The sequence below is a fragment of the Didymosphaeria variabile genome (assembly GCF_027946475.1).
Source record: "Didymosphaeria variabile strain IMI 356815 chromosome Unknown scaffold_2, whole genome shotgun sequence".
Lineage (NCBI taxonomy): Eukaryota > Fungi > Ascomycota > Dothideomycetes > Pleosporales > Didymosphaeriaceae > Didymosphaeria > Didymosphaeria variabile.
Window position 1 is genome coordinate 4237671 of NW_026611621.1, and position 21390 is coordinate 4259060.

The 21390-nt window shown below is 53.0% G+C and overlaps 10 protein-coding genes across 10 annotated transcripts; 5 read left to right on the top strand and 5 right to left on the bottom strand.

Moving 5' to 3' along the window:
- Positions 1 to 105: 105 nt before the first annotated feature.
- APN2 (Class II abasic (AP) endonuclease) lies at positions 106 to 1883 on the bottom strand (the record flags this gene model as incomplete). The annotated part of the gene is made up of 2 exons (XM_056211916.1): positions 106 to 1616; positions 1667 to 1883. 2 exons carry the CDS (start codon positions 1881 to 1883, stop codon positions 106 to 108), a joined length of 1728 nt encoding a protein of 575 aa, XP_056075389.1.
- Positions 1884 to 2206: 323 nt separating this feature from the next.
- Positions 2207 to 2775, top strand: N0V89_003115 (uncharacterized protein; the record flags this gene model as incomplete). Its single annotated transcript, XM_056211917.1, has 4 exons — positions 2207 to 2381; positions 2443 to 2467; positions 2519 to 2678; positions 2728 to 2775. The coding sequence occupies 4 exons, from the start codon at positions 2207 to 2209 to the stop codon at positions 2773 to 2775; spliced, it is 408 nt and encodes a 135-aa protein (XP_056075390.1).
- Positions 2776 to 3022: 247 nt separating this feature from the next.
- Positions 3023 to 4015, bottom strand: apc5 (the record flags this gene model as incomplete). Its single annotated transcript, XM_056211918.1, has 4 exons — positions 3023 to 3195; positions 3319 to 3421; positions 3475 to 3880; positions 3939 to 4015. 4 exons carry the CDS (start codon positions 4013 to 4015, stop codon positions 3023 to 3025), a joined length of 759 nt encoding a protein of 252 aa, XP_056075391.1.
- A 2152-nt stretch (positions 4016 to 6167) lies between these two features.
- N0V89_003117 (uncharacterized protein) lies at positions 6168 to 7027 on the bottom strand (the record flags this gene model as incomplete). The annotated part of the gene is made up of 2 exons (XM_056211919.1): positions 6168 to 6898; positions 6949 to 7027. 2 exons carry the CDS (start codon positions 7025 to 7027, stop codon positions 6168 to 6170), a joined length of 810 nt encoding a protein of 269 aa, XP_056075392.1.
- Positions 7028 to 7322: 295 nt separating this feature from the next.
- RIM2 (Pyrimidine nucleotide transporter, mitochondrial) lies at positions 7323 to 8595 on the top strand (the record flags this gene model as incomplete). The annotated part of the gene is made up of 3 exons (XM_056211920.1): positions 7323 to 7507; positions 7571 to 8315; positions 8377 to 8595. The coding sequence occupies 3 exons, from the start codon at positions 7323 to 7325 to the stop codon at positions 8593 to 8595; spliced, it is 1149 nt and encodes a 382-aa protein (XP_056075393.1).
- A 1168-nt stretch (positions 8596 to 9763) lies between these two features.
- N0V89_003119 (uncharacterized protein) lies at positions 9764 to 10356 on the top strand (the record flags this gene model as incomplete). The annotated part of the gene is made up of 2 exons (XM_056211921.1): positions 9764 to 9849; positions 9921 to 10356. The coding sequence occupies 2 exons, from the start codon at positions 9764 to 9766 to the stop codon at positions 10354 to 10356; spliced, it is 522 nt and encodes a 173-aa protein (XP_056075394.1).
- A 337-nt stretch (positions 10357 to 10693) lies between these two features.
- N0V89_003120 (uncharacterized protein) lies at positions 10694 to 11388 on the bottom strand (the record flags this gene model as incomplete). Its single annotated transcript, XM_056211922.1, has 6 exons — positions 10694 to 10783; positions 10839 to 10855; positions 10905 to 11014; positions 11069 to 11085; positions 11146 to 11228; positions 11349 to 11388. The coding sequence occupies 6 exons, from the start codon at positions 11386 to 11388 to the stop codon at positions 10694 to 10696; spliced, it is 357 nt and encodes a 118-aa protein (XP_056075395.1).
- Positions 11389 to 11731: 343 nt separating this feature from the next.
- On the top strand, positions 11732 to 16741 carry SRB8 (RNA polymerase II mediator complex subunit; the record flags this gene model as incomplete). The annotated part of the gene is made up of 7 exons (XM_056211923.1): positions 11732 to 12194; positions 12246 to 13678; positions 13728 to 14026; positions 14073 to 15172; positions 15423 to 15547; positions 15594 to 15784; positions 15943 to 16741. 7 exons carry the CDS (start codon positions 11732 to 11734, stop codon positions 16739 to 16741), a joined length of 4410 nt encoding a protein of 1469 aa, XP_056075396.1.
- Positions 16742 to 17089: 348 nt separating this feature from the next.
- N0V89_003122 (uncharacterized protein) lies at positions 17090 to 17999 on the bottom strand (the record flags this gene model as incomplete). Its single annotated transcript, XM_056211924.1, has 3 exons — positions 17090 to 17571; positions 17727 to 17892; positions 17940 to 17999. The coding sequence occupies 3 exons, from the start codon at positions 17997 to 17999 to the stop codon at positions 17090 to 17092; spliced, it is 708 nt and encodes a 235-aa protein (XP_056075397.1).
- Positions 18000 to 18212: 213 nt separating this feature from the next.
- On the top strand, positions 18213 to 20366 carry RGD1 (Rho GTPase-activating protein; the record flags this gene model as incomplete). The annotated part of the gene is made up of 3 exons (XM_056211925.1): positions 18213 to 18491; positions 18538 to 20207; positions 20255 to 20366. 3 exons carry the CDS (start codon positions 18213 to 18215, stop codon positions 20364 to 20366), a joined length of 2061 nt encoding a protein of 686 aa, XP_056075398.1.
- Between the last annotated feature and the right edge of the window lie 1024 nt (positions 20367 to 21390).

A 21390-nucleotide genomic window follows, 5' to 3' on the forward strand; every position in this document is an offset into this window, starting at 1 on the left:
CACTGTGTCCCACTCTCTTTCTGTCCGGAAGGTCCCAACGGTCTACACATCTAAGTTAGCAAACTTGAACCCAACGTGTGAATATGACGCAGACGCGGTTGCTGCTCACCTTGAACATATCCAGAACTGCCTCCCGCAGTTGACCCCCGGTTTCTTTGTTTGAAGGCTCTTGCAGGGCTCATCGTGGCCTTCGCATCGGGGAGGTGGCTTCTTGGAGAAGAGCTTGACCCATGACTCTTTCGAGGCTTCTGGGTCTCGGACGGGCGGCGGAGTGACAGGCGGAGGTAACGAGGAGAGAGCTCTGGCTCCTTTAGGGCTTGCGGGCACATCGACCGATGGCCTCTGGTTGAGGGCAATTGCGGTTGAGGGGTCTTCTGATTTGGATTTCGCGGGAAGGGACTTTGGTGCAAAGAAGCCTCGAAGCGATTGCTGTCCTTTCGACGAGGATGATCGGGCCAGGGAAGAAGTAGCGACGCTAGCCTTGCTCTTTTTGACGGGTTTCGACAGGGATGCGCCGGAGGCACGGCGCTTCTCGGGGGAGTTCAACGACATCTTCTGGCTGGCGCCGGAGCCATTGGCTGTGCGCGGCGATTCGGGGACGACGGTGGGGTTCGACTGACCTCTAGAGTCTCCCTGTATATCAGCAGGTGCTTGAAGCGGTGTCGATGGGACCTTAGCAGGTGCGCGAGCCTTGTTGAACATGTCCCTGATGCTGCGCCGTTTGTCGAACTCGGGCAGGAGCCGGCCTGACTGTGGAAGCAAGTCCTGAGTTAGACTGTACTCCCTCAACCTCACACCGTCTTTGAAGGTTCCTGGCGCATTCATGAGATCAACAATGTGCACTTGTCTTCCTTCATGCTCAACGACTTCCTTGGTAGATGCATATACAGGACAATGATCCGAGCCCATCAACCCTTCTTGTATGTTCGCATCCTGAAACCAGTCCTTCATTTCAATGCTGCAAAGTACGTAGTCGATGCGGGAGCCAAAGTTCCCGGGACGTGCGTTGATCTTTTGCTCCCAGTGGGTGAACATGCCCTCGCGCTTGGGGTGCATTTCTCGACAAAGGTCCCACAGCACAGGCTCCTCTCTTCCAGGATCGCGAGCCCCAGGGACTCTGCCATTGGCCACGAGTTGGTTGAAGACGCGCCGATTGGGGGCGTTTAGATAGTCTTCCCTTGTGATGCCTTCCGCACGCATGCTCTCTTCTGCTTTGGCTGTGTCTACTTCCTCCCGAGACACGTTCAGGTCTCCAGTAAGAATCACCCTCTTCCCCATCTTCTTGAGATTACGAATGCGCGTGTCGAGAGCAGTAAGGAAGCCATAGCGGAAATCGTCGCGGAGGCCGTTGCTGTTGGCCGGGCTGTAGACGCCAAAGATGACGAAGGCGGGGAACTCGAGCACGACGCAGCGACCTTCGGCATCTAGCATGGCGGGATCAACACCCAGCGCGGCGACCTGAGCGGGCGTGGGGTAGCCACCAATGGCAGCATCGTCGGGCAGCTCTCGGTATGGTGTCGAAGAGCCGGACGGGCACAGAACCCCCAGAAGGCCCTCCTCGGCGCGAGCCGGGGCACACACTGCGTTGCGGGTGTAGATTGCAACACCCGAGTAGCCTGGGACAGGTCAATGAGGTACGCTAACACTAAGGCAAGAAAGCTGTTACCCTTCTTATGTTTCGGCACGCTGAAGTAGCAGTCCCAGCCGGGGACCAACACCATGTCATCGGTCAGGTCTTTTCGCTGGATCTTCAGCTCTTGCATGACGACCATGTCGGCCTCGAGAAGATCGAACATGGCATCGAAAGTGCGCTTCTCGCGCCATGGCTGGTATCCAAACGGGTTGCGGATGCCGTTCACGTTCCAGGTGGTGATGCGGACCATGGTGCGTGAGACGAGCGGGCACGGCGCGAACGCCTCATGGCACCTATCTTCTTCGTGAAGCTTCGGACGACGCGCAGCAGAGCAACACGACCAGACGTCGGCGGCACGTCGTCACGTTGCTGCCCTTGGCCGAAGCAGGCTAGACTGGACTGCTGACAGTCAGGGCGCACGGCAGCCGCAAGGTCGGCCGGCAAACCAGTCAAATCCGCCAAGCTCGCCTGATCGTGCAGCTGCCGCAAGCTCTCGCTTTCGTCAGTCCAAACCTCACAACACCCCGACTCCAATTGCGCCCCAATTGCGAACACTCTCCACTCCACACCACCATGATTGCCCAGCGCACCCTCTTCCGCGCCAGCCAGCGCATGGCTCCCGTCGCCCGCGCGCCCCTCCGCCGCCGCATGTACAGCAGCGAGTCTCCCAAGCAGTTCGCCGGAGCCGAGGACAACGAGTTCAACCGCGAGCGTGCCCGCATCGCCGAGCACGCCGAGGAGAGCGGTAGTAAGTGCCTGCCGCCGGCCGCGTCGAGACATGTATGAACTGTGCTGACAATGGGCTGCAGTCTTCTGGTACAAGCTCACCCTCTAGTATGACCCACCCCCACTGCCTCCGTCCCGCACCGCTCTAACAGCTGTCAGCGTTGCCATGCCCTGCCTGCTCGTTGCTGCCATCAACGGCAAGATGAGGTGGGATGCTCACTGGGAGCACTTGGCTCACGCGCCCCCCAAGGAGGAGAAGCCCGAGTACTCCTACCAGAACATCCGCACTAAGAACTACTTCTGGGGTGATGGTGACAAGGTATGTCGTGCCCCTTGCAGGACAGTGTGGCTGGCTAATACTTGAACAGACCCTTTTCTGGAACGACAAGGTCAACTACCACAAGAAGGAAGAGTAAACGCTTCTCAACATCAACTACCACAAGAAGTACGAGTGAAAGCTCCTTAACATGTCGGAGTACGCTGCGGCACCCATGCGTCGATATTGTACATAAAATCCAGGAACTTAGATCGCTGGTCAATGCATTTCATTTGTCTCGTCCGAGCCCCCACATTGACGTATCGTTGCTTTCTATCACATCCACAATCGTTGCATTCATTCGTGAAAATCTCCCAGGACGTCTGCATGCTCAGGTGCAATATACCTTAGTGTACTTCAACGCTGTTGCTTGCGATGCGCTCCATGCCGTGGTCCCATACACGATTGTGATCATGGGCCCACTCTTCAGCTAGTCCCTCATCTCCCCTCAGTCTTGCGATGACCGCCTTCTTCATGAGTTGTTCGCATTCGCCTTCGACATCCTCGGCCTTCTTGAAACCTGGAGAATCATCAGCACTCCGACATGGAAAGATCTACTCAGTGGAAGGATTCGACCTACATTCGCGAGCTCTGTCAATGTATAGCTCAGCACGACTCACACAGATTGCTCGTGAGCGCATACTCGCAGGGCTCTGTGTGTCCTCCAGACCCGCGAGACCCATGTACGCATCCCCCATGTGCGAGTATAGCATTCCTGTGACATGAATGTCACCGATTTCAAGCGACTGCGCGCCAGTTAGCACTCGTGCAGCTCTGCAATTGCACGCGGCGAACATACCTGGGGTATGATGGAGCCCAGCAAGCGCGTTGCAGCATTGTAGTCTCCGTTGGAGTTCAATATATTTGCTATCAAGCCCACCGCTGTGAACAAGCACGTCTTCAAGTGCGCCTTGAAGGCCACACTAGCTGCTCTAAGAGCGACACTGAAACCTCGCTCAGGACAACCGAGTCTTCTGCATATATCTGCTTTGGTAATGAGTAGGGATATACGTTGCATAAAGTCTGCGCCTTCTTCCTTGAGCGTGATGGATAGCTTTTCTACGGCGTCCCATGCTTGCGAATATAGGCCACGTGCTACCAGATAGTCGATGCGAGATTCGGAGAGTAGGAAGGTAAGTTCGGGGTCCGTTGAGGGGTCGGGTTGGAGATAAGAGAAGAGGGCTTCGCATGCTGTCCAATCTTTGCTGTAGCGAATGATCAGTAGGTAGACCCAACAATGTCTGTCTGAGAAGCAGTACGTACTGACGTATAGCTCTCTTGAGCTTGACGAGCCCCGTGCAGAGATACACATACTGCTGGAACTTCAGCGAACGCTGCATGAAGTGTTCTGTCGACGCGAGTAGGCGAAGGGCTTCGTCGTAACGACATCTTTGCAGAACCTAGTGACAGTCAGCTTGGCTAGATTGAGAGGGAAACAAAGACCGCACCAGGAATGCGCGACGACCGAGTGCTCTAATTCGTTCGTCCAGGGGACATCCACTCTGGTAGCAATCGAGCAAGAGCTGGCAATTGACTTCAGACAAGTTCGGATTGCCTAGGCGAGAGTACAACGCGGATTGAAACAGCAGATGCGAGCCATAATTTCCTATGCTTTCCTTGAGGCTCAAGTGGGATGACTGATACAGAAGCTCGAAGGCCCGAAAAGCTACGTCGCCCTATCATACGTTAGTTGTGAAGCATCGGCGACTGGAGGGAAAGCTGCTAACCGAGAGCAAACTTAGCTTCGCTTCGTTCAACAATGTAGCACTCAGCAGGCTGTATGTCCTAGTTTCTCTGGCTTTGGCTTTCAGGAATGCTAGCCCTTCCCTTTCGGATCCCAGCACTCCAATGTATCCAGATCTTTTCATTTGTTTTGGGTAAGCCTTGCTCATGTGATTCAGCCAGTTCAGACTGAAGTTGAGACAGTGTATATCTTGGTTCTCCCTTGCTGTTGCCACGGTTTCGTTGATAGCAGCAATAGCTTCGCCAAAACACCCAAAGTCGGCTTGAAGTATCGCCATGTGCAACAAGGCATACTGGTAGTGTATCCTTTCGCGCGCTTGCATTGCATGGTCGAAGTAACGATGGAGGTTGTCGAAAGCCGAAGTATAATCACCTCTTTTCCAGGCATCAAAGAACAGGACCAGATGCGCTTGTCTAGGAGCGGTGTCGGATGATTCAACAAGTTGCCGTAGTGGAGCCTTCATTGCGTCCGGCACGCGGCAGCCAAGCCCTGCAGGTCGTCAGTAAGAGATAGATCGCCTGGAAATCTATACATGCGTTGGAGTTTGTCAAGCTGAAACTCGAGGACGCGTTCAAGATCATCATGACTGAGTGAAGTGGACGATGTGTCTCCCTCCAAAAGGTGACCGTAAGTGATTTCGAATAGGCTGTCTTCTTTGCTCAATCCCAAAGCTGTTGCCACAATGTCTACGCTAGACAAAGTCACTTCGCTCAGCCTCCTTGCCCGCTGCGCGGTGGGTGCGCGGTAGGCGATGAAGGCACACCAAAGGTGAACGATATCATCGAAGGGAAGGCGAGTAAATTCTAAGCGAGCTTGCCTAACGAGGGCGCCGAGGGGTGATGTTGGTGAAAGTTGTAGGCGTTTAGAGTTCGTAGGGGCGCCGAGTGGTGATACTGGTGATAGGCGTAGGCCTATAGAGTTCGTCTCTTGAGTTTGCTTTTCCTTGGACGGACCCAATAAGTCCCCCAGGTTGTTGAACAGTTCGAAAAGATGATCTATTGAATTTATGTCCCAGAGACATTTGAGGAAATCATCTAGGAGCGTCCTTCCCGGAATACTTGATGCTTGAGATTGGAGTATGTCTTCGAATGTTTGAACCGATAGTGGTCTGACATGTTGCTCTGCCGTATGAGGCTTGCGAGCAGCTGATGAAGTAGTTGGGAAGGTGTGAGAGAGAACGAAGGAAAGGACCGGAACGGTGGCGGAGGAAGGAAATTCCGATTTACAGTACAGCTGGACGAGGACTAAAAGACTAATCTTGGACGCGGTGAGATACCGCGGTTTCGACATGGCGACGGGGCACGCTGTTGCGAGGACGCTACTGCGGTGATCGATAAATCCGTTGGTTTGAATACACCTTAAATGCTGCGCGCACACTCATGACAAACCAGTGGCCGAATCCTTTCTTTTCAATGCTGCGGAAGATGAGTTGTGCAGCGGTGAGCTGTAGCTTGGGCGTGGAGGGACTGGAGGGACGTAGCCAATCTGAGAAGAACTCGAGAACGCGCTATCACGTGACTGGGCGCCTGCGGGTGCCCTTAGCAACCTTGGGTAAGTCAATTGGATGCGCACTTCGATAGTTTTAGAAGGTACGTATCGTTGGATTCAGAGCAAAGCATACTATGTACATACAGACTCTATACCCAGGCACCACACTGGTAGCTGGGTTACACTCAAGATCCTATTAATATCAAAGCAATCCGATCCTGACCTGCAGTAGTGTACATTCCCAGCTCCAATAATCCAAACTATGATATGTGGTCACCTGAAAGCACTGACTTTGGTTTCTCGACTTTGTCGAAGCTGCGCTGTGGTGCTGAAGATGCAGGGAGCCCCGAAATGGCACCCTTTACCGACGCCAAGATGTCGTCGTCCTTTCCAAGATTGGTCGCCCACACCTTGCTTATGCTTAGATCGTATGGTCCTGGTATACGGTCGATTAACGCCGTGCCTATTGTCCGAACTTTCTGCGTGAGCATCTCCCTCTGCGGCTCCACCACTTGGCCATGGTTTGTGCGCACAAATTCGTTCCATTTGATCAGGATAGTCTCCCATTCACCAGGCGTCTTTGAGTAGAGACGGTGTTGGTGGATGTCTGTCGGGACAATCGACTCAGTCTGGACATTGACAAAGTATTTGCGGCCATCAGACTTGAATTGAATCGCCAGATAGGCATATGAATCCACGTCCCACAGCGACTTCCCAAAGATGGTAAAGCCACGGTCCAGTGTGCGCCAGCCAGCGTAGCCAGTACGCTGCACATGCGGCTGATCTTTGGGAAGCTCGACAGATATTTTGCCGTGGAAGCGAGCGTGCGCAGGCTCGGTCGGCGTAGCAGCGTGGAAGTCGAGGTTGGCAGAAGAGAAGCCACCGATGTCTTTGTCGCTCATGCGTTTGCACCGCGTGATGGCGTTTTGCGAATCAAACAGTATCAAAGGAAACGGTTTCGTGGGCGACCGCAATCCCTCAAGCTTGAGCGCTGCTGGAGTCAGCTTTGTGGGAAGGGCAAAGCGAGGTGGAAGCATTCACCGATATTAGACAATCGCTTGAACTCATCGAGGCTGCGCCTGAAAAAGCCGGGCGTCAGGCATCGTGCTGTTGGCCGCATTATCACATACGCATGCGGCTATAGGTGTTGGGCGATGGTGGACATGCGGCGGAGGCTCAAGTGGAGACGCGCGACCTCGGGACGCCCATGTATGTGCATGACGCGGAGGACGCTTCATAGATCACTAACCGCTTCCGGCCCTAAATTTCTCCCAAAGTGCTTCGAGCATCCACGTCTCCCTCCTTTGCTAAACATTTGCAGTCTATCCTCACCGACATCACACAATCTCACCGGCGCCGCGCCCTCTATCCTCCTGGTCGCGCCTACCGCATCCGCCAGCGCCACTGCCGTTTCGATGACCCTCGATCATGCGCCGCGCCCTCGAAGCATCCACGACGACGGCACTCCATTTAGACAGACACTCCTCCCACAATCGCGCGAAACAGGCGAGGTCGTTCCCCCGAAGCAGCCAGATGGCACTCCGGTAGCAGCCGCAAAGTCACCCTTTGCAAAGTCATGGGCGCATCTCATCGCTGGCGGGTAAGACGTTCCCGCCTCCGCAACATGCACTCAACCAAGTTGCATACTCACATCTAGGAACAGGCTCGGCGGAATGGCATCTGCCACTCTGACCGCCCCGCTCGACGTATTGAAGACCCGCCTGCAGTCCACGTACTACCAGCAGCACCTCGCTGCAATGCGCACAGCTCGCGGCCTACCTCCTATCGAGACCATGTCCTTTACGCGCAGCTCTCTGCTACACATTCGCGAGACGGGAGAGATTCTCTGGCAGGTACCCAAGGCCGAGGGCTGGCGAGCACTATTCAAGGGTCTTGGTCCAAATTTGATCGGTGTTGTACCGGCGCGCGCGATCAATTTTTACACGTACGGTAATGGCAAGCGAATCATCAGTACCTACTTCAACGACGGGAAGGAATCGGCATGGGTACATCTCTGCGCAGCTGCTTTTGCTGGCGTCGTTACCGGCACGGCGACAAATCCTATCTGGCTCGTCAAAACTAGACTACAACTCGACAAGAACACGCACGCTGATGGGCGGGGTCGCCAGTACAAGAATGCGCTTGATTGCACGATGCAAACGATTCGAAAAGAAGGAATAAAGGGTCTGTACCGCGGCCTCACTGCAAGCTATTTGGGCGTCACAGAGAGCACTCTTCAGTGGATGATGTACGAGCAAATGAAGATGGCATTAGCGAGACGAGAAGAGAGGGTTGCTAATAGCGGTCGGCCACCTACTGCTTGGGATCAGACTGTGGCCTGGACGGGCAAGGTGTCCGCAGCTGGTGTGGCCAAGTTCGTTGCTGCTCTGGCGACGTATCCTCACGAGGTAGGCCAGATCCACATGCATCTGATGACATGTCGGATTCATACTAATTTTGTATTAATAGGTTGTACGAACGCGATTGCGACAAGCTCCTTTGGAGAACGGCCAGCTGAAGTACACAGGCTTGACTCAGTGTTTCAAATTAATATGGAAAGAGGAGGGTATGGCAGCGCTTTATGGTGGGCTAGTCCCTCATATGTTCCGAGTGGTACCGAGCGCTGCGATCATGTTCGGCACGTATGAAGCAGTGTTGAAGCTCCTCGGAACCAGCAGCAACCTCTAAGTGGACTGCACGCTAGCACATACTGATGGGGGTAATTTTATTTAGAAAACGGCGTTCAAAGAAGGGACAAGAAGGAAGAAAACGGGAATGAAGGCGCTGATACCCTCCCTTCTCTTCGATTCTGTATATACGATCTCAGCTTGGGCATTTTCAGGATCACTGTAAGTTATTGTACTACCACCATCAAACATACGACTCGGCGGACGAGTCCAAGTAGGAGAAGGACATAGGTCTGTGAGGCCTACATTGGGCACTTGCAGATAATATACTTATCGAGAAAGCTTACTTTGGTATCTGAACCTGTGAACCAACCGTAAAATTGCTGTCGCTGTTCGTGTCACGCCTTGAGATGCAGACGATTATCAATACATTCAGACCTATACTTAGCTACCTAGATTGCGCGTGTTAGAAATTACTACTGCGAAACATCGCAGTTGGAGCCATACAATTATGCAAAGATTTCGGAAACAGCGCTTGAATTCCTTGATGACAGACAAGCCGACCATCTTGGAGAACCCCGGAGCCCCGGAGCCCGGGAGCCCTGGAGATGATCGTTTCACGTGATCGGCTGCGCTTGACCGTTTATGGATTTTGCGGACCTCCGCGACTGCATCTTGATCTCTCCAGCAATTGCCCACTTTGCGCGGCTCACCACACCATGTCAACACACCTACCACTTCGGTCGCTGAGGCCATTGCATCGGCAGTGTCTGTCATTTCCACAATCGAATCGGTTTTTCTCCTCCACACCGACGCTAGAGAGAAATTCCCGCGATGGAAGAAGACGACCTGTCGATCCCGTCACGATCGGAGTAGCATCGCGACAACAGGGGGGCAAAGCCGCGAGCCAGATGCAAGAAGAGCAATTGAGCGATGAACGTAACGTGCCCGACGACATTGGCCTGGTTCCAGGTAAGTCTGTCGGACGGCTGTTGCCCGCGTGCCGCGGACTGACGCATAACAGGTACATTCGTTCACGCCCCGTTGCTCCCATTGACGCGTTTCTCGATCAAAGACCGATTGTGGTATGAATGGAAGTGGCTCAGGATGCGGTTCACAGCTTGGTACCAGTGCGTCTCGATCGATGCTCGCGAATTGTTCGACCACCAAATTGACACATGGTTAGGTTATGGCGCTTTAGACGAAGCTTCACTGAGAGCAAACCCGACATGGCCTGGCTCAGTCTCAGTAAACGCAAGTCGTTGAATCATGATGCCGTAGAGAAATACAAACATCTCTACGAGTCCTTTGCGAAGTAAGCCGCGTCACGTCCATACGGCTTCCGCTTGCCCCGCCATTGTGCTGAAACATGACTGACTTTAACAGGGCCGACCTTAACGCAATCTCGAAAGCTTGCGCTTCTGGTGTAGCGAATGAATTCAGAACGCGTGTAACATCTCGTCCATCAGGTGTACAGATGCGGTGGAACGTTCGAGGCGAACCGAGTTGCAGGATTGTGTCGAATGTTGCTAGTCCCCTTTCACTTCCTGGATACGAGGATACCGGAGTACACCAGATCGTTTTCCGCATTCAAAGCAAACAGGAGCTTACACTTGGTGGATCAAAAGACTCTCGCAAAAGTAAGGAGCAAGATAATACAACATCTTCCGATGTGGTTGAGTATTTCGTTTTGCAAAAGCAGTACATACGGGGTTCAGCGAAAGACTGGAAGGTCTGGGGTTTCACAGACTTTAGTACGCCGAAGTCGATCGAGGAAACCGAGGAGTATGCGAGGAACGTGAACGCATATCAAGCTGCCTAATAACGCGCCTTGAGCTTGAAGACACGAAGGATCATTGGTGGAAGACTGTTGGGCTCGTCGGGTATGGCTGGCGGCGGCAGACTGAAGCCATCTGGAGCACTGTTGTGTAATTCATCGCTTTCATGGCATGTAAAATAAACGCTCTGTAAGATAGCGTCAAACACAGATGTATGGTATATTAAGTAAATACTCATTCTGAGATGCAACGACCCATGAGCATTCGGTCCAACCCTTTTCGCAGGGCCGAACTACAAAATCCATGTGCTCCAACGTACAAAGACAGATACAGATCGTCGTTAATCCTTAGCACATCGAGGCCATTCTGAATCCCAGAGGATCAAGAGGAGGGAGCGGCAGCCGGCGCCTCTGTGCCAGAGCCTGTTCCAACTCGAGGGGCGACTGGGGGTAGAAACATCGGCATGTAGCCCTGTTTCTCTTAAGCCCAAGAAAATGATATTGGAAGGAAACAAAGTGAAACTTACGACAAGCAACGACATGACTGATTCCGTTAGCTATATCCGCTCCCTTTCGTTCATAAGGTAACTTACCACTCATGCCTACAGAGAAGTAGGCCGGGGTAGCAGCTGTCTTTCTTTGCTCAGCGGTCTCCGCGAGCCACGACTGCAGCGCAAAGACTACAGCAACCCATCCAATCATTCTAAAGCGCACACAGTGTTAGGACTGATCTCCCCTGAATCCAAGACTACCTTACTTGTTGCGAGTGAATATCTGAGAGGGTCGTTAGTAAAGGAAGATGCACGCTGGGCAGGGTACGGGCGGGATACTTACCGCAGCCATTGGCAACGTCGTTGCCATGGTGCTGGCCATATCGCCATCTGACTTGTCCTTGGCCGGTTCGGCATAGGGCACGACTGCAAACCAAAGTTAGCGCACGTGACATCAACTTGAGCTCCACTGAAAGTCGTGTGATTTAGGGGCTCAAGAAGCGTAGCAGCAAGTGGGAGCGTGTAGGGCGATAGCAGGAGCCTTACTCAGATCGGTCCGTCTCATGTCCTTCTTGTTGGACGCCATTGTGATGCAGCGAGCTCGGGATGCAAGGCGACGGTCTGTGGAGGTGGTGTTGCAGTGGTGGTCCCACGTTAGATCGCTCGCTGACTTCCGGAACCCTGCCGTGCCTGCCCGCGGGCTGGCCGACCTCATTGCCGCTCCGACTCCGCGACCATCGCCTCATTGTCCTCCAAGTTCCCCCAGCTCCACTCTCTTTGATCGTCTGCGGATTGTGGTCCATTCCTACATCGGCCGTTCCCGAGTTCCACAATCCCGCCCCTGCTGAGTTCGTTTCGCTCTTCCCAGTCCTATCCATCCACCCGCCGTCCGCTCGCCTTAATCACACCATGAATCCGCTCTCCGTGCGATGACTTCCCGTCCCGCCCAAGGCGCGCAAGACCCTGTGCAACACCGCGGGAATGCGCCTGCGTCGTCGGCGGCGCGGTGGGCGGCAGGCCATCATGGCCAGGACACGGCAGTAGAGCACGACCGCACCGCTGGAGAACCGCCGACCAAACCCAAACCCAAGGGCAAACCAGGCCCGCTCGATGGCCTACAGACCAATACCAGCGAGTATATGCGCGCCCCTCCCAAGGGCAAGCCTCAGCTCTTCTTCAGCGTAGCCGCCAACAGCGGTTTCGAGTCCTCGGAACCCAGTCCGACGACTTCAGCACTACCGGTCCCCCCACGACCAAGCTTGTCCATGCCCGCCGAGGCTCTCCATCAGCGTCGTATGGTCCCTGGAGGTAGTGGCGTAAAGGCTGATCCGTCTACGGTAAAGTCTGTAAACCAGGATACTTCAGCCTCGGCCGCCGTTCTCCCGGGGGGAAGTGAGTCTCAGACGATTGCACTGCGAGGGGTACAGACTAACAGCCTTGTAGAAGCCGCCGACCTGTTCCCGTGGACGGGCAGCCATCCCGAAGATGTGCTCTCCGAGGCACTTGTCAAGGGTGGGATTAGCAACAAGTCTCAGATCCACAACGAGACGAACACGGCGCGACCTTCACTATGGGCGAACTTGAAGAACAAATCTGGCACGTCGACGCTGTCAACATTGTTCATTGCTGTCCTTGAAAAGCGCCAATCATGCAGTCGTCTCGTTGCGCCCAACACCTTTAAACCGCCTCCGCGTTTGACTTTACGCGACTCCACTCGAGAGACATGGCTGCATGACTTGGCCAATCCCGCAGTTGGACTACGCCGATTGAGTCGTACTATCCCGCACGGCATCACCGGCAAGGTCCTCCTTGACCAATGTCTCAATAAGAACATTCCCATCCCTCGGGCTTTATGGCTAGCGAAGTGCGTGGGAATCAACGAGATGCGGGCTCATAAGCGGAAGGGCCAGGCAGGCACAATTACCTGGGTACGAGGATGGACAAGCTCGGTTGAACAGTTTCTGGATGGCGTAATAGCAACCATCGGGCAGCAAGACTGGAAGATTCGCATCACATATGCTCTGCAGCTTGCGGCACATTTGTTCAAAGAACACCTTATGGAAGAAGACCATTTCATGGACTGGATTCTTAACAGTCTTGACTCTTGCTCCTCGGAGCGGTTGTTCCTTTGGCTGCTAATAACCTGCATCCCCGACTTTTGGTCCAGTCTCATATCCTTCCGTCGTCGCGGCAAACGTTTGGCAGAATCACTACTGAGTCATGCTGAGAGTATTTATACCTCAGGCGATGAGACCCGAGAGACAACTGTTCTTGGCCTGCTTGAGAGCATCATAGCTCGGGTCGCTGTCCACAAGCCCGCATGCCTTCTGCTTCCTGATGATTGGGACAGGTGCAAGGAGGTGCTGCACATCTTTGAGCAGCGTCGAGCACACTCTAAATTTTCTCAACTTATAGCCGACTTGGACCACAGAAACAGGGATATCATGCACTCTAGAAGCCTCGGATCTTCGTCATCACAACAATCATTCCGCACATTGTACAGACTGTTGGACGGCTTGGACTATGAGGCGGATATCTCCGTAGACAATCTGGCTTACGATTGCATGGATTTGTTTTCTGATCAGAAGGTTCTTATCTCGGCCGTCCTGCAATGGGCATCAACACTTTATCGGCAAGGTCTGCACCGCGTATATCTCGTTACACGCTTACTACGCAAATGGAACCAAATCGGTATAGATGTTTCCGAAGGCATCCTGAGATATCTGCCGCAAGTGGCTTTAGATCGTAGCAAAGAGTGGGAACTTATCTTCAAAGTCGTGAGCGAATTGGTCCGCTCAAGAACGTTTTCGTTGGGGAAATATCTTCAATGGCTAATAGCGACTGGCTCGATGGATCCAGCTCAGGATCTCCACGCGGTAGGCAAACCTTGATTGCAAATACTTTGGTCAAGCTAACAAGGTGTAGGGAAATGCTTGGCAACTTCGTCTTCTGACTGAAGTTCCACTGAGTGGTCTTTCTGAGCAAGTGCTGAACCTAAGAAGCACAATGCTTCGTGGCACAGTTTACTCAGTCGATATAGAAGACGGTCTCATTCTCGGTGCGAAAGAGGCCATTTTGCAACAGCTGACAGACCTTACGTGTGCGAGCAACAAAAGCATGCGTAAAATGACCCTTGATATTGGGCGCCTCAGTCGAACAATGCATCTTGACATAGCCATCTGGTTACGACGACAAGTCGCGGCAACGGTTGAAGCCAGCGACAGGTGCGTACTGCCCGGCCTGTATTGTGGTCATTCTAATGTCGAGCAGTGCACCGACGAAAGAGAGCAGCATGTTCATGGCAGGTTCAATCTGCACGATCTCGTCTTCCTGTTTCGAGACTGTTCGATATTACCTTGAACAGTTTAAAGATTTGTCCATCCTAGCAGATGTTGTCGGCATTGCCGCTACCTCATTTGACTCACACGTTCTGAGCGCTTCTGCCGATACGCTTGATTATCACTTCAAGGCCTTCAAGGCCATTAGCGCCTTCAACCCGCTTTTCGAGAAAATAGTGTTGAGATACACCCAGATCCGAGCGATGCGCCTTCCTGAAAGAAAATTGCTACTCAGCATCAGTGCCCTGACTCATTTGACGCATGACGACTCACAACTCAGGCAGCTGTTGGACTATGATCTTAATCGTTACGATCAGCGGAACTCTCTCGCCGTGTGTTCACCAGTATCAGACACCATGATCGAAAACGTCACAGGTTCAGATCCAGAAGACGAAATAGAGCGCATTCTATCCAGCGGCAACAGCATGGACCAACATATGATGAGCCGAGTGTTCAAGAAAATCGTGTCCTACCTTCAACAGCGATCCTGTCAAGGTAACTATCCTTCGGACAATCTGTTGTCCTGGTTCTGCCGCCTGCAAAACCTTGAAGAAAACACTTTCCATGCCATAGTAGCCTCATGGCTGCACTCGACCTTAACGGATGATGAGCCGCACTTACTCGCCATCACTCTTCCTCCGCTTGTGATTTCTGGATGTCTGTCCTTATCTCGATTTGCGGAAACGATAAGAAGTTGTATACGACATTTGCTCCCAAACCACCCATCCGAATCTCTTCGCGTTGCGGTCGATGGCTTGATGACACTTCTACCTGAGAACGTATTGAGTGACCTTTTATCACACCAACAGGCATATCAATTTCGTACGAAACAAGCTGCCTTCTGTCAGAAACAAGACAGCGGTCTGCTGGATCTTATCAAAGAGGCATTCGAACTGAGTGTCATCAATTCGACATCCCAATCCGTAGGCTCGCTTCCTCATGTGCTGTCGGATGATCGGCTTGTGGGCGTATTGAGACACTTTGCAACCGTCGACTTGCAAAGCGTGTCATTCCTACTAGAGATCTCCGGACGTACCTCGGATGGAGCCTCGCAAGCTTGCATTAAGTCTTTACTTCATCGCATCACGCACTTTTCCAATCCTCTAGGTAAGCGGCGTGATCACCTCCAACAGCGGATATGCTCCTCGACGGTTGCTGACTGCTTCAGATATGTCAAAACTGGGCTACGAAGAGCAGGCCACTGCGATCTTCAGATACGCAGACCAACTTTCATTATCTTTTTGTCAGTTGCAGCTCCAAGAACTGTTCCTATCAATTTCAGCCGTGGGACAGTCCATTGAGAGTCTACCTGTGGCATTCATCAAATTTCTCAAGTCGAATCTCGAGCTCGATCACTCGTATATGCTAGAACTTGTGGCTGGGTTGGATGCGAACCTCAAGAACCTGGTAAGTAAGATCACCTTTACTTATCATCATCTACTCACATTCGCAGATGTGTGAACAAGCAGAACAAGAAGTCTTGACTTTCTCGGCTTTTCTGTGCGACGTCACATTGGACGATAAAGAAGGCAATTGCTTAGACGAGCTACCTTTCGTTCATCGACTGCTAGATGTTATCTGCGCCACCGGAACGAGCAACGCAAGAATAACGCAAGCTGCCCTTCTTGCCCCACTTATTGAGAGGTTCAGAGGCATCGCCGAACTGCTGCACCAGATGGACCACCGATTGATAAAACGTGATGAAGCAGTAACAAGTGACAACAATCTACTGCCTTCGGACTTATGCTCATGGTGGGTCCACCTCCCATTTCCATTTCTGACCTGTTGCTAATGCCAAGCAGGTTGAGTGCTTTACTTCGTCTTGTGGTTTGTCAAAGCCCAGACCTGATATTGAAAGCCAATCATCAACATCAAGCTGCGCTTATGTGGAATCTTCGAAATCTATTGACACATCCACAACTACAAGCTTTCCCATCGACGACGCAGTACATTTTCGACGTCTCGGTCTTACTGTCCGATCACATCTCTGAGGATGTCCGGAAAAGCCTCATCGGATCCTCAAACATAAAATGCTGCTCCGACAAGCGATGCGCATTCATGTATGGACTGGACCCTCAAGATGATGGTTGGCTGGGCCTCACAAGGTCATTGCAAAGAGCCGTCTCTCCTCAAAGACAGATGCAGGCCTCTGACCCCACCCAGCCACAGATGCAGAGTCAGCAACAGTCCAGCCCCGCGCAGTCGCGAAGACCGTCAATGCAACAACAGCAACATTCTCAATCGCAGGGACGATATCCGCAGCAACAGCAACCCCACAATCTACTTTCACAGCAACTTCAGCGGATGGGATCGAATGGGCAGAACAGTTCAGCTTCTCAGCTGCAGCAGATGCAACAGATGCAAGCAGCTATGGCGCAACAGCGCCAGAATACAATTAGTCCTCAACTACAAAGGACTCCATCCGCCCAAAGCCAACCAATGAAGGTAACGAAGAGCAGCGGTGCGAAACAGGAAAGAGTGGATGCGAAACCTGTGCCGTACAAGTTAAGCAGGTGGGAAATCCTCCCAGAAAGTGGAGGCAATGTGAGTGGGAACGAGACTGCGATCAGTCTCAGTTTATTTGGGGCCAGGAAGGCCTGAGTGCAGGCACTGAGTGTGACCGGGCATCTTTTCGACATCCGTTATATAGCATTTCTTCGAGGCGGTGGTCAGCATAGCGATGGAGTTAGGGCAAGGTCGAACGAGCCACGCGGATGCGTTGGCATGGCAGGCTGATTTAGCATTTACGATGTACACGCCTCGGTTTGGACGGGGCTACGAAGCATACCTTATACGTTACGGGCAACATGAAGGGATCGTTGGGAGAACAGAGCAGAGTGATTAAAATACAATGTAATTCATCAGACACTCGAATCCGAAGATGGCATGTTTTGCCGACACGACTTTCAACGAGTCCTACATACCCTCGCGTAAGCTCCCAAGCATGGATCAACCGCCGTTCACCAAATTCTCTCCCCCAGCGTCTCCAACGACCCAGTCTCTTACTTGACCCTTCCAATCGGCTGTTCTCCCATCTCGTATGCGCACGACGACCACTCTCACCTCCTCGCCTTCCACATAGCACCTTGAACCACCATCGCCTTCCACTGTATCGTTGTCCCGATGCTGCCGTTCCAGCCCACCGCCGCCCCATAATCCGCCGCCAACAGGGGAACTTGAGTAAGAATCCTCGCTCGGGCCAAAAGTGTTGTTCGCCAGATGTTCCGCCTTGTACCATGCTTCTTCGTCACTACCGCTGGGTATTATTTGCGCGAGTCCGTTGATGGTGGTGCTGATTCGAGAGAGCGAGGCGGTATTCATGCCCAGGAGGAGCTCGGCGAGGGAGCCAGGGCGGGGACCGCCGCGGGTCGGGGAGGGTGAGCGGGCGGTTGCGTCGAGGGTAGGTGGGCGGTGGGATACCCAGTCGTGGACTAAGGTGAGACTCAATCAGCGTACCACTCATAAATGGTTGGGGTAGATGTCAACGATTGCCTCAAGTACTCCACAATCCGTAACGATTCCAAACTTAGAAATAGGTTTGAAGAATTCAGGTGCAATAGCCGCGTTGTACCTCGGCCGCACTTACCTAGTAAGGAGACGAGTGGATTAGACTCTAGGTTGTGGGTTTTCTGCGATGAAGGTGGTGTGGTCATGATTATGGTAGGATGCGGGGAATAGGGCGTCGAGGGAAGGTAGGTGTAGTTCATGAGGGAGATGTGCGGGACATTGTTGGCGGAAGTCGCGAGATGGAGCTGTAACAGGTCAGTTGAAGCCGGAGAGTAATGGGTATGTTTCATACAAAACGGGCGTTCTGTAGGCAGACCGTGACCTCGTCTGGAAGGCCATTGGAGGACGCCATTACGGGTGGTGTGGTAGCTTAGTTGCGATGTTCAAAGTGTAGGCGTTCGCGCGGGCTGCAAGGCGGGGTGGATTAAGTGGAGTCGAAGCTTCCGCATACGTCAAGCAAGCAAGCGCTCCCGCGCGTCTGGTTGACGCTGCGCCACAACCTCGCACGTCTAGGAACCATCGCATCGCTGCTGCCCACCTTGACTAGACAACGTCCACTGCCATCATGGCCGCACCACCTTCGCTACCTCCAATGGAGAGCTCCGAGAGCTTCAATCCAGACTTCAACGCATCGTCCAACCTCCAGGACGCCAACGGCAATGCTGAAAATACACCCGTGTCGCCCATTGACAACCATCATGCTGCACCAGTCGCCCATGCGCACGAGCAGAAGCAGGACGCTCCAGATGCGCAGTTACAGCAGAAAGTGCACGATGTCTTGCAGTCTGACATCGGCGTTAATACACTGTTGAACCGCCTCAAGGCGAGCATCGCCAGTGCTCGAGTAGGTACTGCTGCCCAACATCCCCGCCCGTGTACTGACATGGCAGGATTTTGCGAGCTTCTTGAAGCGCCGCGGTGCTATGGAGGAGGAGCATGCCAACAGTCTGAAAAAACTCAGCCGTTCGACACTCGACAGCATACGCAAGCCTGACGGGCGCCACGAGAGCTATCAGACCCAGTTCGAGCTCGTCATGCACGCCAATGAGCGCATCGGCGACAACGGCACACAGTTTGGTCTCGCGCTCCACGCCATGCACGAGAACTTGCTGCAGCTGGCCAACAAGATGGACGCCAGCCGGAAGACGTGGAAGCAGCAGGGCCTGGCTGCCGAGGCAAAGGTCCAGGACGCCGAAAAGCTGGCTGAAAAGGCAAAGGCCAAGTACGACCAGCTTTCAGAAGATCTTGACCGCGTCAAGACAGGAGATACTGGCGCTGGCAGGAAGTTTGGGTTGAAAGGCCCCAAGTCAGCTGCTCAGCACGAGGAGGACCTGCAGCGCAAAGTTCAGGCTGCTGATCAAGACTATGCGAGCAAAATTCAGACAGCGCAGTCATACCGCAAGGAGCTGGTATCTACCACGCGTCCTCAAGCTGTCACTGCCATGGTCGATCTGATCAAGGAGATCGATGCTGCTCTGACTATGGAGATGCAGAAGTACGCTTCCTTCAATGAGAAGCTCGTTGTGAACAACGGCCAGGTTGTGAGCCCTCAGCCGCTCAAGGGCAGCACAAGCCAACCGTCCCCAAGCATCAATCAGCTCGTCTATCAAATCAACAACGAGCGAGACTTCGATGATTACATCTTAAAGCATGCCTCCAAGGTACCATCCGTGCGAACAGACTTGCAATACGTCAAGCACCCCACACAGGCTTCCAAAGTAGCTCAGCCCACTCCACCCCCTGCCGCCATTGGAGACCGCCGGACGTCGTTACAAAGTCAACCACCCCCCTCGTTTGGCCTACAGCAGAACGATTCCGCATCATCACCTGCACAGCATCAACCCCCATATCCTGCCGAGCCTGCTCAGCAACCAAGTTATCAGACGTACAATACGGGCTACCAGCAACCACCGCAGCCACTGCAGCAACCGCATCTACAAGCCTCTACTTCAGCCTACTCTCCTGTTGCGCAGAACCCCTATTCACAGTCCGACTATTCCAGAGGCCCTGCCGGTCAAGTGGCGGCACAGCAGTCGAGCGGAGTGTTGCACAGCCCTGTTGGTCCTCCATCAAACCCGGTATTTGGAGTCACTCTAGACCAGTTGTTTGCTAGAGACGGCTCGCCAGTACCTTTGGTGGTATATCAGTGCATTCAAGCCGTCGATTTATACGGTCTGGAAGTCGAAGGCATTTACCGCATTCCAGGCACTTCGTCCCACATTCAACACATGAAGGCCTTGTTTGACAGTGACGCGACCCAAGTCGATTTCCGTAACCCCGAGGCCTTTCAACACGACGTCAATAGTGTTGCTGGTCTGTTGAAACAGTTCTTCCGAGAGCTCCCGGACCCTCTCTTAACTCGGGATTTTTATACTAAATTCATTGATGCAGCACGCGTCGACGATGAGACGATGCGGCGGGATTCGATGCATGCGTTAATCAACGCACTCCCGGATCCCAACTATGCTACGCTTCGGGCGATAATGCTGCATCTACGAAGGGTGGAGCAATCATCAGAGGTTAACCGCATGAGCACTGCCAACCTCGGCATTTGTTGGGCGTAAGTTTATACTTGGCTGTCTTTGTGGTTCTGTCTAACGCTGCCAGACCGTCCATCATGGGCCCGCATCAAGGCAACAACATGGCAGACGCTGGGCTTCAAGCTCGCGTCATCATCACCATACTCGAAAACGTTCTTCAAATATTTGATGAGGATTAAGTTCAGCTCGATCTTCGTTGACAGTTTTGTTGGGAGGTCATACTCTTAGCTTCCGTTCAGGGAAACTTGGGAACACCAAAATTTACCGCTTGTGCTTCTATAGGCAAGACAGACACAGTCGCCGTTGGATTGTCCCATGAGCGCCGCGTCTCGTAGTTCTCAGGGTCAATTCCTCGAAGCGATATAAGCGTGGGAGAATGGTCTGCGCTTCTCATCACGGCTCAGTCAACGAATGCGGACCACAGTATCGAAACTCTCCTCTCAAACGTCGACGGCGCGAGCTTGGATAAGGTAGGACAGGGTTCGACACGTCCGGGTAGCCCAGTCGGCGCTGTCAGGTGCTGGAACATGTTGATCATTTCATCGTATCATGACGAAAATTTATTTATAAGACCAAGGGCTCTCAGGGGCTTTGGTGTAGTATATAATAAACATTATGAGTAGCACGTTCAAGTACGTCTATGCATAAATACCATATACTACCTTAGGTGGTGTTGTGGACATTGACGTGGTAGCCAAGGCGACTATGCTCGGTCCGAGCGGACCGCGGACAACGGCACGGCAGATCTTCGTGGGTGCCAACAGGGGGACGGTCAATCGGATGTGTTGGAATTGGGCCAAGGCGGTTCGCAACTTGGCAGCCTCTGCTTCTCGTCGTCTACGCCGAAAAGTAACTGAACACGTACAACTGGCTCTCACGAGATCAATCGCGAAGGACGCAAGTATCAGGTGGATCGATGTTGCATACCGTGCAACATGATCGAACAGGAACCACGTGAGAGGGACTCATGTTGGATGAAAAGTGCTTGCCCGCTCAACTCGCCAATAACGAGGGATTGCTGTTTCCGAAACACTGCATATGCTGCTTATCGTGCATGTCTCCCTCTACAGACGCTGTGACGTCAGGCTCAGGCGCTCCTCCAACAGCGATATTTACCCACGGCAGCAATCTCACGTCCCCACTGCATACGCAGACAGATACAGGCGTCTTTGCAATCAAATCACGCAACAGAGGCTTCTCTTA